This window comes from Oncorhynchus gorbuscha, linkage group LG06, assembly GCF_021184085.1.
Source record: "Oncorhynchus gorbuscha isolate QuinsamMale2020 ecotype Even-year linkage group LG06, OgorEven_v1.0, whole genome shotgun sequence".
Lineage (NCBI taxonomy): Eukaryota > Metazoa > Chordata > Actinopteri > Salmoniformes > Salmonidae > Oncorhynchus > Oncorhynchus gorbuscha.
The window spans coordinates 36,525,678-36,541,926 of record NC_060178.1 but is presented as its reverse complement, the minus strand read 5'-3'; the positions used below and the strand labels follow the sequence as shown (position 1 = coordinate 36,541,926).

At 44.5% G+C, this 16,249-nt stretch overlaps 1 protein-coding gene across 2 annotated transcripts in view; it reads left to right on the top strand.

Annotated features, from left to right (window-relative positions):
- The window catches only part of LOC124037119 (divergent protein kinase domain 1A-like), a 36,118-nt gene extending 20,206 nt beyond the window's left edge, over positions 1 to 15,912 (top strand). For both annotated transcript variants that reach the window (XM_046351772.1, XM_046351773.1), the window contains exons 3-7: positions 9,942 to 10,076; positions 10,281 to 10,388; positions 13,402 to 13,578; positions 13,897 to 14,112; positions 14,316 to 15,912. In XM_046351772.1, coding sequence (XP_046207728.1) covers positions 9,942 to 10,076; positions 10,281 to 10,388; positions 13,402 to 13,578; positions 13,897 to 14,112; positions 14,316 to 14,912 — 1,233 coding nt within the window. In that variant the 3' untranslated portion in view covers positions 14,913 to 15,912. The remainder of the gene's footprint in view (positions 1 to 9,941; positions 10,077 to 10,280; positions 10,389 to 13,401; positions 13,579 to 13,896; positions 14,113 to 14,315) is intronic.
- The last annotated feature ends 337 nt before the right edge of the window (positions 15,913 to 16,249 follow it).

Sequence of the window (16,249 nt, the reverse complement as noted above, 5' to 3'; positions counted from 1 at the left end):
ACTGGAAATCCCTGTAGTGCTCAGTGATTCTCTTGCTTTCAACATTCCAAAATGCTACTGATCTTAAGTATTCACAAAAGACTATTTCTAGTCATGTCTTCTGTAAAGATTTGTGCCATATTTCTCAACTTCACATTCGTACTTCCTTGGTAATATGATTTATCCTTATTGCAACATAAAGGTGGTGCAATACTTAGCCTACATATCCAACATTTTGGGCATTTTATAATATTTACTCGTCTGTGCATGTTCAAACATGATCTAGATCAGGGCCGACTAAACTGCCCCCCCCCCCAAATATATATTTTTAGTTTTTAAGAAGTGGGGTCTCAACTTACTGTTGAGAGACTGCATAGTACACGGTTCCCCAACTGGCATTCCGCGGGTGGTTTTATTTGGGCCCCCGAGTATTCTGAGTATTCTGAGCTAAAATAAATTGTATAGGTCTCCGTGGGGTGACGCACAATTGGCCTAGCGTCGTCCAGGTTAGGGAGGGCTAGGCCGGTAGGGATATCCTTGTCTTATCGCGCACCAGTGACTCCTGTGGCAGGCCGGGCGCACTGCACGCTAACCAAGGTTGCCAGGTGCACGGTGTTTCCTCCGACACATTGGTGCGGCTGGCTTCCGGGTTGGATGCACGCTGTGTTAAGAAGCAGTGCGGCTTGGTTGGGTTGTGTATTGGAGGACGCATGACTTTCAACCTTCGTCTCTCCCGAGCCCGTACGGAGTTGTAGCGGTAAGACAAGATAGTAGCTACTAAAAAAATTGGATACCACGAAAAATTGGGGAGGAAAAGGGGTAAAAAATAAATAAATAAATTGTATATACATTTTTTACCATTGTAGGACATTAAAGTGTCACGCCTTGGTCATTGTATTTTGTGTTTTTGGTATATGTTTGGGTAAGCCAGGGTGTGACATGGGTTTATATGTTGTGTTTCGTATTGGGGTTTGTAGTAATTGGGATTGTGTATGATTAGGGGTGTGTCTAGTTAGGCTTGGCTGCCTGGGGCGATTCTCAATCAGAGTCAGGTGCTTGTCGTTGTCTCTGATTGAGAACCGTATTTAGACAGCCTGACTTTCGCGTTGTAATTTGTGGGTGTTTGTTCCTGTCTTAGTGTTGTAGTCACCAGATAGGCTGTAATAGGTTTCACGTTTCGTTTGTTGTTTTCATATTCAAGTTATTTCATGTACCGCGATTTACTTCATTAAAGTCATGAGTAACCTACACGCTGCATTTCGGTCTGACTCTCTTCATTCAACAGATGAACTACATTACAGAAACACCCACCACTCACAGACCGAGCAGCGTGTGAACTGGCAGGATCTGAAGGAGGATGTTATGGACAGCAGAAGCATGGAGTATACTACGTGGGAAGAAATCGACAGGTGGGTGGCCGACCCAGAGCGAGTGCAGGAGCCCGCCTGGGATTCCCTACAGCAATGCGAAGAGGGCTATAGACGTATGGAGTCGAAAAGGAAAGCACGGCTATACAGAGCGAAAACCGAAAGTAACGGGGGAAAGCGCAGAGAGAGAGTGGCTGAGTCAGGAGTCAGACCTGAGCCTACTCTCCCAGTTAATCGTGAAGAGCAGTTGCAGTGGGAGAGACTGCACCATTTGGAAATTTGGACATGGGAGGAGGAATTAGACGGAAAAGGACCCTGGGCGCAGCCGGGAGAATATCGCCGTCCCAAGGAGGAAATAGAAGCAGCTAAAGCGGAGAGGCGCAGGTATGAGGAGGCAGCACGGCGACGCGGTTGGAAACCGGAAAGTCACCCCAAAAAATGTATTGGGGGGGGGCTTAGGGAGAGTATGGCTGAGTCAGGAGATAGACCTGATCCAACTCTCCTTGTTCATCGTGAGGAGCCAAGGAGGAGACCAGAACCAGAGCCAGTGTTAGAGGTGAGCGAAGCAGAGACTGTGAAGGAGTTAATGGGGAAAGTGGAGTGGAGAGTAATGAGGGAGTTGCTAGCTTGGTGCTATAGATATAATATTTGTCCGACGGATCGTGTTGGGGATTTGATAGCACCTGAGTTAGCGCTCTATACTCAACCTGAGGTGCGTGTTAGTCAGCTGGTGAAGTTGGTGCCAGCCTCACGCACTAGGCCTCCTGTGCACATCCCTAGCCTTGCACGTCCTGTGCCTACACTGCTCTCAAGATCTCCAGTACGCCTTCACGGTCTAGCCCATCCTGTGTCACCTCCACACACCAGTCCTCCGGTAGCAGCTCCCCGCACCAGGCTTCCTGTGCGTGTCCTCGATCCAGTACCACCAGTTCCAGCACCACGCACCAGGCCTCCAGTGCGCCTCGCCTGTTCAGCGCAGCCAGCGCTTTTCTCCTCTCCTGCGCTGTTGGAGTCTCCCGCCTGTTTAGCACAGCCAGAGCCTTTCTCCTCTCCTGCGCTGCCGGAGTCTCCAGTCTGCCCAGTCGGCCCAGTTCTCCCAGTCGGCCCAGTGCTCCCAGTCTGCCCAGCTCCGCCAGTGCTCCCAGTCTGCCCAGCGCGGCCAGTGCTCCCAGCCTGCCCAGCGCGGCCAGTGCTCCCAGTCTGCCCAGCGCAGCCAGTGCTCCCAGTCTGCCCAGTGCTCCCAGTCTGCCCAGCTCCGCCAGTGCTCCCAGTCTGCCCAGCGCGGCCAGTGCTCCCAGTCTGCCCAGTGCTCCCAGTCTGCCCAGCTCCGCCAGTGCTCCCAGTCTGCCCAGCGCGGCCAGTGCTCCCAGTCTGCCCAGCGCGGCCAGTGCACCCAGTCTGCCCAGCGCGGCCAGTGCTCCCAGTCTGCCCAGCGCGGCCAGTGCTCCCAGTCTGCCCAGCGCGGCCAGTGCTCCCACTCTGCCCAGCTCCGCCAGTGCTCCCAGTCTGCCCAGCTCCGCCAGTGCTCCCAGTCTGCCAGGATCCGCCAGAAGTGCCAGTCTGCCAAGATCCGCCAGAAGTGCCAGTCTGCCAAGATCTTCTAGATAGGCCAGACAACCTGAATTATCCAGTTCCACCAGCCAGCCAGGATTTACCGGAGCCTACTACCTGCCTGAGCTTCCTCTCAGTACTGAGCTTCCTCTCAGTACTGGGCTGTCTCTCAGTACCGGGCTTCCCCTCAGTACCGGGCTGCTTCGGTCCCGGGCTGCCCCTCTGTCCTGAGATGCCCCTCTGTCCTGAGCTGCCCCTCTGTTGCGAGCTGCCCCTCTGTCCCGAGTTGCCCCTCTGTCCCGAGTTGCCCCTCTGTCCCGAGTTGCCCCTCTGTCCCGAGCTGCCCCTCTGTCCCGAGCTGCCCCTCAGTCCCGGGCTGCCCCTCAGTCCCGGGCTGCCCCTCTGTCCCGAGCTGCCCCGCTGTCCCAGGCGGTATAGCCGTGCTTTCCTTTTCGAATCCATACGTCTATAGCCCTCCTCGCATTGCTGTAGGGAATCCCAGGCGGGCTCCTGCACTCGCTCTGGGTCGGCCGCCCACCTGTCGATTTCTTTCCACGTAGTATACTCCGTGCTTCTGCTGTCTATAACGTCCTCCTTCAGATCCTGCCAGTTCACACGCTGCTCGGTCTGTGAGTGGTGGGTGTTTCTGTAACGACGTTCGTCTGTTGTATGAAGAGAGTCAGACCGAAATGCAGCGTGTAGGTTACTCATGGCTTTAATGAAGATAAATGCGGTACATGAAATAACTGTAAAAGAAAACAACAAACGGAACGTGAACTAATTACAGCCTATCTGGTGACTAACACAGAGACAGGTACAAACACCCACAAAATACAACGCGAACTCAGACTACCTAAATACGGTTCCCAATCCGAGACAACGATAAGCAGCTGACTCCAATTGAGAATCGCCTCAGGCAGCCAAGCCTAACTAGACACACCCCTAATCATACACAATCCCAATTACTACAAACCCCAATACGAAAACACAACATATAAACCCATGTCACACCCTGGCTTACTCAAACATATACCAAAAACACAAAATATAATGACCAGGGCGTGACAAAAACAGACTAATTTAATCACGTAGTAAACCATGTAAGCAAGCATTACATTTTCTTTTGACTGCACGCTGCTGAGACATACCATTGTTATATGTTATGTTTCGTATGATATGTATCGATTTGTGGATGTCCATAATCCATTTAGCATATGTTACAATTCATATGATGTTACAAATTGCAATTCGTGTGATATTTTACGAATTTCAATTCGTACAATATTCGTACAATATGTTGTGAATTTCCAATATGCATGAAATGTTACACATTCCAATTTGTTGTGGCTAATGCTAGCTAGGTGGCTAAAGCTAATGTTAGTTAGGTGACTAATGTTAGCTAGGCTAGGGGTTAAGGTTAGGTGAAGGGGTTAAGGTTTGGGTTAATGTTAAAGGGTTAAGGTTAGGTTTAGGGGAAGGGTTAGCTAGCATGCTAAGTAGTTGCAAAGGAGCAAAAAAGTAGTAAGTAGTTGCAAAGTTGGTAATTAGCTAAAATGCCCATCCTTCCACCCCGACCAACCACCCTTGAGTATGTCTTAAGTAACCATACCAAACCTAACATAGGATACTAATTTCAGTGTCTCGGATTTACATTTACTATGTTACGCCTAGTGTATGAGACCAGGCTGGCACACAGCAAGTTGTGATTTTTCCCTGGTGCACTCTGTTTTACCACCTGACTAATTTTTACTTGTGGGTGATGACTTCAGCAATGTAACTTGACATTGTGTTGATCAGTCTGCACAAATTTGGATTATAGGAATGTCAAGATGGCAGGAGAGAAAGCATATGCCAGAGCCAGGGCTGTTACATGACCATATTACCTCTACACCGGTGGTCACGAGTCATGACCGCAGTCAAATTCCACTCTGACCTTTTAATCATGGTGTCCCTGGCTTAATGTCCCTGGCTTCTCCAAGTTCTGATGCTGCTGATGGTCATTAGTAGCCTACCAAACTTGCTAACTGCCTGGTCCTCATCACTCTATTGTCCCTCTAATCACTCTGACATCAATGCAGATGTAAACGAAAATCAAATTAAACACTTCATGAGCTCATGTTGCGCAACATTTCTATAGGCTATGCAATTGCGTGATGGCGTCTATTAAAGATCCCATCAGCTAGGCCTACTATATTCATTCCTCAACTTTCCCACTATTAAGCACACTGCTTTGCTTTACAACAGAAGTATAGCCTATCTGGCTGGCATGAAAATGAACCACGGGAGAAGCATCCTCCATTCGCTATTTAAATGCATAGATGACATGTCTTTTTTCCCCGGCTGCCCCTGTTCCGAGCAGGTGAATGATAATGGTCCATTCTAAATCAAAACTCATTTCACACATATATTATTTAGTATGTGTAAAAGATAAGATTAAATGAAGAATAGTCTGATGGGTGGCAATATTTTAGAATTAATGAATGACATTATCACTTGTGAATGATTTCCGGCATGTGCAGTAAGGCAAGAAACAGCGCTTGTATTATTTTAATATCTTTTTTAGTATAGTCACACACCTCATGTAGCCTAGTCCTTTATAATAAAGCATTACATGCATAATCACATTTGCGGTCACTTTGGAGAATGGTGTTTTCCATCTAATTGATTGCATTTTGGAACATTCACACTGATAGCCTACTGCCGTGTGCTCATTGCTGTGCTCATAATGTAGAGAAATAGCCTAATAGTTTATTCTGTTTTGTTGCATCTGTCTCTTTGGTGTTTTTGGGGGGAATATTTCTTTCTTGCACAGAATAGGTCCAGTTTTGTACTATGGGGGACAGTATATTGACAAACGCTAGTGTTTTTGCTGTTTATTAGGCATACTCATCTTGTTGGCTGACGAAGAGTAAATGTGGACAGTTCCAACATCTTCAATATGAGCCACGGAATTCGATAAGAAGCCGATGTTTCTGTCTTCGTGTGTAGCCTACTTTGGAGCTGCGATGCCTGTGAGAAGGACCCAATCACGTGACCGGCATTAGCTAATAAGAATTGAGATATCTGAGAAAGCCATGTGAGTGAGAGGTGCTTTAGAGCAAGGCGATTGGCAGCAGGGAGAAGATAATTATAATTATTATATTCAGCCCAAGGGCACTGTGAGGGAAATTGTATGTTTATGTATCAAATCAATGCTATTTTTATGTTTATGTATCAAATCAATGCAACTTTCTAATAACTAATTAGAGGTGACTGACTGATTGTGTATGGAGGAATCCTAACAATCACTGATCCTCAACTTGGCAGTAAGCCCAGAATATTGCTATGGGAACAACCGAGGTACCTCAGTTTCAAGGTCTCAACTTGGGGAGAGAGAAGGCCTTGTGAGGTATTGGTCAGTCACATGTGCGAGCCACTGGTAGTGATGAATTAATTGTGTTAAATTATGCAAATATAACTTGTCTGTGTATAGCCGTATAGAAAACAACTGCAGGGACCACACCAGTAGAGTTTTTCTGATGGACCTGTATGGTGTGCAGAGTTTGTTGTAACCTCTCCAACTTGCTGATAATAAATAGGGAATCGTTTTAAGATTGGCGTTAGGTGTCCCTGGTGTTGAATTTCCACCACAGCACAATGGCCACTGGCATGGATTTTTTTCAGTGGTGTAAAATACTTTAAAGTACTACTTAAGTAGTCTTTTGGGGTATCTGTACTTTACTTGACTATTTTTACTTTACTACATTTTACTCCATACATTTGACTTTGAAATGATTTATACTTAAGTATATTTTTAACCAAATACTTTGGTTAATTTTACTGGGTGACTTTTACTTGAGTCATTTTCTATTAAGGGTATTTTTTACTTTGACTTAAGTACGACAGTTAAGCCTGACAGTACTTTTTCCACCACTGGATTTTTTAGGGGGCATTATGGCCACACAAGGGGGATGCCGCCTGGAAATTCAAGGCATTTTGTCAAATTGAGAATGAGAGACTGATAAAGTGTGCAGCCTGCATAAAAAGAAAGCAGAGCTCATGCCTTTCATGGAACTTTTTTCAAATCATCATTATATATATATATATATATATATATATATAGTTACAGCAGGCCAGGGTAGGAGAATCAGACACAGACACATGCAACTTCCGGTACTGTAATTGTTGATTCTGATGGGGAACCAGCATTCTCCTCCTGAATCCTCCTCACGATGGCTGCAGAAGCTGGGGTCCTTGGGATATGTTGCCTCCTCTGGAATTGAGGTCTTGCCCAGCTCCTCAAGAAAGAGCCATCTCCTCTGAAGCTTTCTTCTGTTTTAACCTGGGTTCAACGCCATCCATATGACAAACGCGTTGTATGCCGAGATGTCCAAGATGTTGAAGAGTATCACAAGTGGCCAGCGTAGGGTTCTTATTTTGCAGCTGTAGCCAGTCACTATCTTGTCTAAATTGTCCATCGCTCTTTTTGTGGCATTGTAATCCATTGTGATTTCTGGTTTTGATGTTCCTGGCCACAGATTCTTCCATCCCTATGCAGCATACTCATGAGTACCACATTTTTTTCTGGTACTAGAGAAGTGTCGGCGGTGAACACAAACTTAGATTTATTGATAGGCCTGTTCCGTGTATTCAACAGCTGAGGTAGGAGCTCTGGCTTGTTTTTTTGTACTGTTCCTACCATCGTCAGCTTCCTCTTGAGGAGCTCCTGTCCCAGCTTGGGCGAAAAAGAAAAAAAAAGTTATCGCATGTGATGTTGTGGCCACGGAGTCCCTGTGTCACATCCTGGACAACCCGCATCCCTTGGTTCTTCTCAGGGGCTCCTCTAATCTGGCTTCCCCGTATACACTTGCAAGATCCACACATATTGTGAAACAGCATCACAGGCAATCCAGATCTTGATTCTATATTTTGCGGGTTTAGACGGTATGTGCTGCCTGAAGGGGCAGTGGCCCCTAAATGGCATAAGCTGCTCATCAACAGTAAGATTGGGCCCAGGGTTGTAATTACAGGGGAAGGTGGTCCACCAACCTGATTGCAGCTAGCTTGTCTTTCTGCCGCCGAGCTTGTCTGGTGTCTCGGTTACAGAAGAGGATAATCCTGAAAATAATGTGGAAGTTCTCCAGATACATTGTTGCACTGAAAAGTTATCTTCCAGTTTCTGCATCCCACAGGGATTCTGTGGATTCCCCATTGGATCTGAAAACACCAGAAAAGATAAGAACCCCAAAGTATGCAGGTTAATGAGTTTGGTCCATCTCCTTCCATCTCTCTCAAAAAACACACCTTCACTCTGCCATTTTGCCACAACTTTGGAAGTATGCTTGTGGTCATTGACCATTTGGAAGGCACATTTGCGGCCAAGCTTTAACTTCCTGACTGATGTCTTGAGATGTTGCTTCAATATATCCACATGCCTCATGATGCTATTTTGTGAAGTGCACCTGTCCCTCCTGCAGCAAAGCACCCCCACAACATGATGCTGCCATCCTCATGCTTCACGGTTGGGATGGTGTTCTTTGACTTGCAAGCCTCCCCCTTTTTCCTCCAAACATAACGATGGTCATTCTGGCCAAACAGTTCTATTTTTGTTTCACCAGACCAGAGGACATTTCTCCAAAGTGTACGATCTTTGTCCCCATGTGCAGTTGCAAACCGTAGTCTGGCAATTTTATGGCGGTTTTGGAACTGTGGCTTCTTCCTTGCTGAGCGGCCTTTCAGGTTATGTCGATATAGGACTCGTTTTAATGTGGATATAGATACTGTTGTACCTGTTTCCTCCAGCATCTTTACAAGGTTCTTTGCTGTTGTTCTGGGATTGATTTGCACTTTTCTCACCAAAGTATGTTCATCTCTAGGAGACAGAACACATCTCCTTCCTGAGCGGTATGACAACTGCGTGGTCCCATGGTGTTTATACTTGCCTGCTATTGTTTGTACAGATAAACATGGTATCTTCAGGCATTTGGAAATTGCTCCCAAAGATGATCTAGCCTTGTGGAGGTCTACAATTTTTTTCTGAGGTCTTGGCTGATTTCTTCTGATTTTCCCATGATGTCAAGTAAAGAGGCCCTGAGTTTGAAGGTAGGCCTTGAAATACATCCACAGGTACACCTCCAGTTGACTCAAATGATGTCAATTAGCCTATCAGAAGCTTCTAAAGCCATGACATAATTTTCTGGAATTTTCCAAGCTGTTTAAAGGCACAGTCAACTTAGTGTATGTAAACTTCTGACCCAAATGAATAAATTAAATAATTTGTCTGTAAACAATTGTTGGCAAAATTACTTGTGTCATGCAGAAAGTAGATGTCCTGAATGACTTGCCAAAACTGTAGTTTGTTAACAAGAAATTTGTGGAGTGGTTGAATAACGAGTTGTAATGACTCCAACCTAAGTGTATGTAAACTTCCGACTTCAACTGTACATAGGGCAACAGTCTCTAGGGTGCAGGGTAGAGTACCGGGTGGTAGCCGTCTGGTAACACTGGCTATGGTTCATGGTAGGGTACTGATGACCATTAAACAGTCCTTAACAGTCCTTATTAGCCTTATGAACATAGAAGATTGGTTGCAGGTTCTATGCTAGAATGGTAAAATGTAATACATATTTTAATACAGGTAATCAAAATGTGTTGTTCGGTGTCAAGTTATATATATATGGCTATGATTTTATTAATGTTTGAAGCGTAATTTTATGATTACTTTGAAATAAAGCTATTGCTTCAACAGCGCCTATTGTTTACCTTTTATATTTCTAAATAAATCATGTCTATTTGTTCAGTACGAAGGCCATCACTCAGATTATATTTTGTCCCACCGAGCCCAAAAGTGTGAGCACCCCTGATCTAGATGCTGTTAACGTGTGTCTTCAGTCTTACTGTATCTGGGTCATGTTCAGTTGTATTATCATAAGATAACCACCCGAACTTCAAATAGGAATGTATTCAGATCATGATCTTATTATTATGTGATGAAGGTCATCACAGCTCTCTCTCCCCCTTCTCTCTCATTTCTCTTTCTCGACCCCCCCCCCCTCTTTCCCCCAGGCCCGATTCTCTTACCTGCACATGAAGTATATGTTCTTCTCGTGGCTGGCAGTGTTTGTGGGTAGCTGGGTGGTGTATGTGGAGTACTCATCCTACTCAGAGCTGTGCCGTGGACAAGCATGCAAGAATGCCATAGTAAGTTCTCTATTTCCTTTTATAAAATTAGTAAATTGATAGAGCCACCTACTGGTTAAAAGAAAGACATCCTTCAAATACAATATTCCATTGTCAGCTCTATATTGTGTTGAAACCATCCTGCGAGTTACTATACAAAACAAACACGTTCTGTGTGTCTATTAGTTAGTTACAGTATTCAAACCCACGCCATATCTATTTCAGTGTGACAAGTACAGGAAAGGATTGATCGACGGCTCGGCCTGCACCAGCCTGTGTGAGAAAGACACGCTGTACCTGGGGAAGTGTCTCTCATCCAAGCCTAACAACCAGGTCAGATCTGCCTCTGATCCTTTGTCTGTTCCGGCACTAGCTGATATTAGTTCTATGGTAAATCTCAAACGTCTTTCTGTGATTCATCACGTCCTCTCTCTTCGCCTCCTTTCCCAAATGAGAGGGAAGGAGAGAATCCAAGGATCTTCTCCTCCAATCCACATGCATCTCCTCACTTCTTTCTGACATTGGGGAGGTGGTGAGGAGAGAGGACACGAGAAATCAAAAATTACCTTTAAGATTCACCCCTAGTGTTTAGCACTACAGGGCCAATTGCAACCATCTATGGTCAGCAGATTATCGCCAGCTGATCTCTCAAGGATCAGACCCTTTTTTTTCACCTAAAATGACATACCCAAATCTAACTGCCTGTAGCTCAGGACCTGAAGCAAGGATATACATATTATTGATACAATTTGAAAGGAAACACTTTGAAGTTTGTGGAAATGTGAAATTAATGTAGGAGAATAAGACATTAGATCTGGTAAAAGATAATCCAAACAAACATTTATTTTCATTTTTTTTTATCCTCTTTGAAATACAAGAGAAAAGCCATTAAATCACATTGGAGTTTGGGCGCAATTTAGAGTTTGGCCACAAGATTGCAGCAGTGTATGTGCAACATTTCATACTGATCCAATGAAGCATGTCTGCCCAAATGTGCCAAATTTTCAAGTACATACTATAGAGAACATACAACAATTATATGGTAATAAAAAATGTAAGTTTACACACTCTCAAGAATGTCATAAATTATGGATAATTAGCTTCCCTACAGAAAAGACAGTAACCTTCATACATCTAGATGGCCGTGGGAGTGGGGCCAGACACAGCAGTGGTTCAAACTGTAGAACCAGGTTCCTAGATTTGATTATAAAAATCTAACGAAACTATGCTACATTTTATCTCTGGGACCCTCAGGATGACAAATCAGAGCAAGATTACTGAATGTAAGTACATTATTTACCTTCAGAGGTGAATGTATCAAACCAGTTGCCGTGATAAAAGTTTGTTGTTGTGCACTCTCAAACAATAGCATTGTATTTTTCACTGTAATAGCTACCGTTCAGTTAGATGAACACAAATTTAAGCTTTCTGGCCATATAATATCTGTGTCCTGGAAAGTTGGCTGGAACAACATCATTCTATTCACATTAGTGCACGTTAGCAACAACCATCCCGGTATAGAGACACCGATCCCGTCGAGGTTAAAAATCACCCACACAGCTGATCTCAATTGCAAACATCATTGGCCACTGATTTACCGCTCCACAATGCGGAAGTCGGTGTTATCTTTTAGTCCCATAGAGAATGATAGAGGCCTCTAGTGCCCTAAAGGTCGTATTAGCATGGGCAGCGCCATTGAGGGCATCTACCATTTTAGTGTAGAAAAAAATGGACTACTTCAAAATGAAGAATGCCTCTGGCAGTGCCCATGCTGTCACAGACGCTAAAATGGTACCACGGCTCAGGAGAAGACCCAGAGGCAGACAGTTTCGAGGTAACAAAAGTTTGTACAATAACAGGGGTGCAGGCAAACGACAGGTCAAGGGCAGGCACAGGTCAGTAATCCAGAACAGAGTCCAAAAGATACAGAACATTAGGCAGGCTTAGGCTAGGCAGAGTTCAGTAATCCAAGGCGGTGTCACAGGTACAGAACGGCAGGCAGGATCAGGGTCAGGGCAGGCAGAATGGTCAAAACTGGAACTAGAGAAAATCAGGAGAATGGGGGAAACCGCTGGTAGGCTTGACAAGACGAACTGGCAACAGACAAGCGGAGAACACAACTCTAAATACCCTGGGGAAGATGGGCGACACCTGGAGGGGGGTGGAGACAAGCACAAAGACAGGTGAAACAGATCAAGGTGTGACAAATGCCACAGATACAAAAATCAGTCCTCTATTTAGCTATGTGTTTAGTCCTGAATGCAACCAAAACATTTTCAAGAAGATTTCGCCCTCTGGTGGGTATTATCATCGTAACAATTTAATCCTAAATTGATTTATCTATTTGATAATCATTCCGTACAACTGAAAATGTATTTAATTTCCTTGTTTACCATGGCAAATCTACTATGGCAATATAGCCTCCCCTACACATTTTATGGATGGAAAAATCATGGTGCAGGATACATCTTTCATTTCCAATTCATGAAATCTATTAATGATTTTACTTGTCTTAATAAAATATGGCCATTTCTGTTCGAGGGGAAAAGCAATTATTCCTTAACTGTAGGCTACAAATTGGATATATGGAAGTAAATCATGATTGAATTGTGGGACATTTTTTAAACAATTTGACAATCATTAATTACAATTGAAATAAAGGATTTCCTTGTTTCTTGCCACAGCAGTGCCTTAGACTGCTGCGCCACTCGGGAAGCCCTTACTGTGACAATCCTACACATTTTATGTTTCCAATATATGTAATCCATTCATTATGATTTGTCTTTCAAAAATATAGTTAGACCATGGGTCAGAAATATCCCTGCACTGTCCATATTTGTGTAACGAAATCAAGTCAGTCGTGATGGGTTATAAAATCTATAACTTTTAACAAATTAAAATGTAGTCTGATAAAGTTATTTAAAATGGCACACATATACTATTTTGCAATTTAAGATGATAGGTTTGAATGAAGTATAGGCCTACAACTCCTATATTCTTATAATAAGTATTTTATATTCATCAGCCTTACGGTTTCAGATGCTCCTGATAGGTTGTTATTTAATTGGGGGTGGGAATAAAGAATCTAGACAATGAGAGTTGCAGCTGTCTGCCATCAAAGTAAGATCAGCTAAATCACAGATTTATGCTTGTGAGATTTTCATTGCAATCAAGCTTATTTTAGCACACAGGTGCGTGTAATCTCCCATTACTATAATTTAAAGAAAACCAGCACTAACACGGTGCTCCATGAGAAGTTCTGCATCTTCCTTGCTATCCACCCAGAGTGACTCTGTGTCTGATAACAAACACCAGCGTGTTCTGTCTCTGTGTGCGTGTCTCTCAGGTGTACTCTGGTGGCTGGGGGGACCTGGAGGGGGTGGTTAAGTGCCAGATGGAGGAGGTTCCTCATTATGACCCGGGAGCTGAGATGGAGCACAGGAAGGAGGCTTCGCGCTTCAACAAGCCCACCAAGGGAACCTCTGTGGAGAAGTTCAAAGCGATAGTCCTCAGCCACCTCAAGGTCAGAGCACTGTCATCTCATCCCAGTGTGATTCATTAGCCTTCCTGCTTTTCCACTTTATAAATGGTTTCATGTCGGCAAAACTTATTTGAAGGCTAGTAACATAGGGACTTCATAACACATTCATAATTCATACATACTGCCTTCATAATCAGGGCTTCATAGCCGCAAGTTGATACTTTCGTTACGTCAAAGTATTCACATTCATGTAACTTATTGCAACCTTTGTACGTGTGTTATGACTTAAGTGTCTAGTGTGTTCATTAATGCAGTTCTGTTATGAAGGTATCTCTTACCCTTATTCCTCTTCCTCTCCAGACCAAGGTGGGTGAACAGGCCAACCTTCAAGACCTGGTGAGCCTGGTTCTTTTCGTGGCCGACTACAACAAAGACGGCCTCATCTCCCTACCAGAGGCCCGTTCCATGTGGGCCCTGCTCCAGCTCAATGAGTTCCTTCTAGCGGTGGTCCTGCAGGACAGGGAGCATGCCCCCAGGCTCCTGGGCTTCTGTGGGGACCTGTACGTGATGGAGAAGGTAATCCAATAGGAACACCCATTTATGGATTCTAATAACGTTTTTGGGATAAAAATGTTCTCACACAACACAAAAATGAACAATAACAAATGGATTCCAATCATGATCTTATTTATGCAATGAAAGTCATCACAGCTCTCTCCCTCCTTCTTAACCCCCGTCTCTCTACCCCTCTTTCTCTGTACCTGTATGTGATGGAGAAGGTGCCCTACGCTCCCCTGTACGGCATCAGCCTGCCATGGGTAGTGGAGCTGTGGATACCCGCGGGGTTACGACGCAGCATGGACCAGTGGTTCACGCCCTCCTGGCCCCGCAAGGCCAAGATCTCCATTGGCCTCTTGGAGCTTGTAGAGGATGTCTTCCACGGCACCTTTGGCTCCTTCCTCATGTGTGACGTGAGTGCAGCCGACTTTGGCTACAACGACCGCCACGACCTGAAGGTGATGGATGCTCGTCACATCGTCCCCGAGGCCACTTTCCAAGAAGCCATGAGGGAGCGGCGGTGCAACGTGGACGAGGACTGTCTGTACGGGACCGACTGTCGCACTTCCTGTGACCTCACCAAGCACCGGTGTACGCCAGAGGTGACACGGCCCAACCTGGCCAAGGCGTGCAGCTCGCTGAAGGAATATCTCCTGCGTGGGGCGCCGTCTGACATTCAGGATGAGCTGGAGAAACAGCTGTATGCTTGTATAGCGTTGAAGGGCTCGGCGGAGCAAATGGAGATGGAACACTCGCTTATACTGAACAACCTGAAGACCTTGTTGTGGAAGAAAATATCGCACACCAAGGACTCCTAATGAGGCGAAAATATAGGTACTGTACATCCCGACTTTCCACCCTTCTCCCAAAGTGTGCACTAGAACACTCCCGGTCATGTATTTGAAAGCATTGGTTGGAAACAAGTTTTCGTCATTGTAAATCCAGTACAGAGAGTGGTTAAATACACAATTTGGAAAAGGGTGGAGAATCAGTACACATATGAGCACTACCGCTGCCTCTCTGTCAAACAGTCTGGTTTCACAATACCTCAGAACTGGACTTGACTGGGAGTCTATGGCAGGAGTGGATGAAACAACCGCTGGTTTTAATTGGAAATTCTGTCTCTCACCATCTAGTATAACCCTTAGAACCTCCCCCTACTTTGTGGACTTGTGGAGTTCAAAGTGCAAGTAGTGCAAATGATTTAAACAAATGAGAGAGTTTGGAAAATATGTGCAAGTACTCATCTAGAAATAGTTTTCACATATTAACTTTATATTTCTGAACTCAGAATCAGTTGAGCATCCCAAAAATATGATCTATGTGATAGAACATTTATTTTAATTTGGCGATTTTCACCAAGTCCCATCTAACAGAGCTCCACAGTGGAGGTGTCATAATACCCATAAATCCTTGCGGTCAAACAGAAATGGTTGCTGGATAAAATACCCAAGCTGGCAAGGTAAAAATCTGTCATTCTTCCCCTGAGCAAGGCAGTTAACCCACTGTTCCCCGGGCGTCGAACACATGGATGTCGTTTAAGACAGCCCCCCCCCACCTCTCTGATTCAGAGGGGTTGGGTTAAATGTGAAAGACACATTTCAGTTGAAGGCATTCAGTTGTACAACTGACTAGGTATCCCCCTTTCTCACCTTTCAGATTCTAAAACGCAAATTAGCAACAATGTAGACATCAAATTTTATTGGTCACATGCACATGGTTAGCAGATGTTATTTCGAGTGTAGCGAAATGCTTGTGCTTCTAGTTCCGACAGTGCAGCAATATATAACATGTAATCTAACAATTCAACAACAACTACCTAATACATACAAATCTAAGTAAAGGAATTGAATAAGAATATATACATATATGGTTGTGCAATCATGGAGTGGCATAGGCAAGATGCAATAAATGGTATAAAATACAGTATATACATATGAGATGAGTTATGCAAGATATGTAAACGTTATTAAAATGGCATTATTAAAGTGACTAGTGGTCCATTTATTAAAGTGGACAATGATTTCAAGCCTGTATGTAGGCAGCAGCTTCTCTGTGTTAGTGATGGCTGTTTAACAGTCTGATGGCCTTGATATAGAAGCTGTTTTCAGTCTCTCGGTCCCAGCTTTGATGCACCCGTACTTACCTCGCCTTC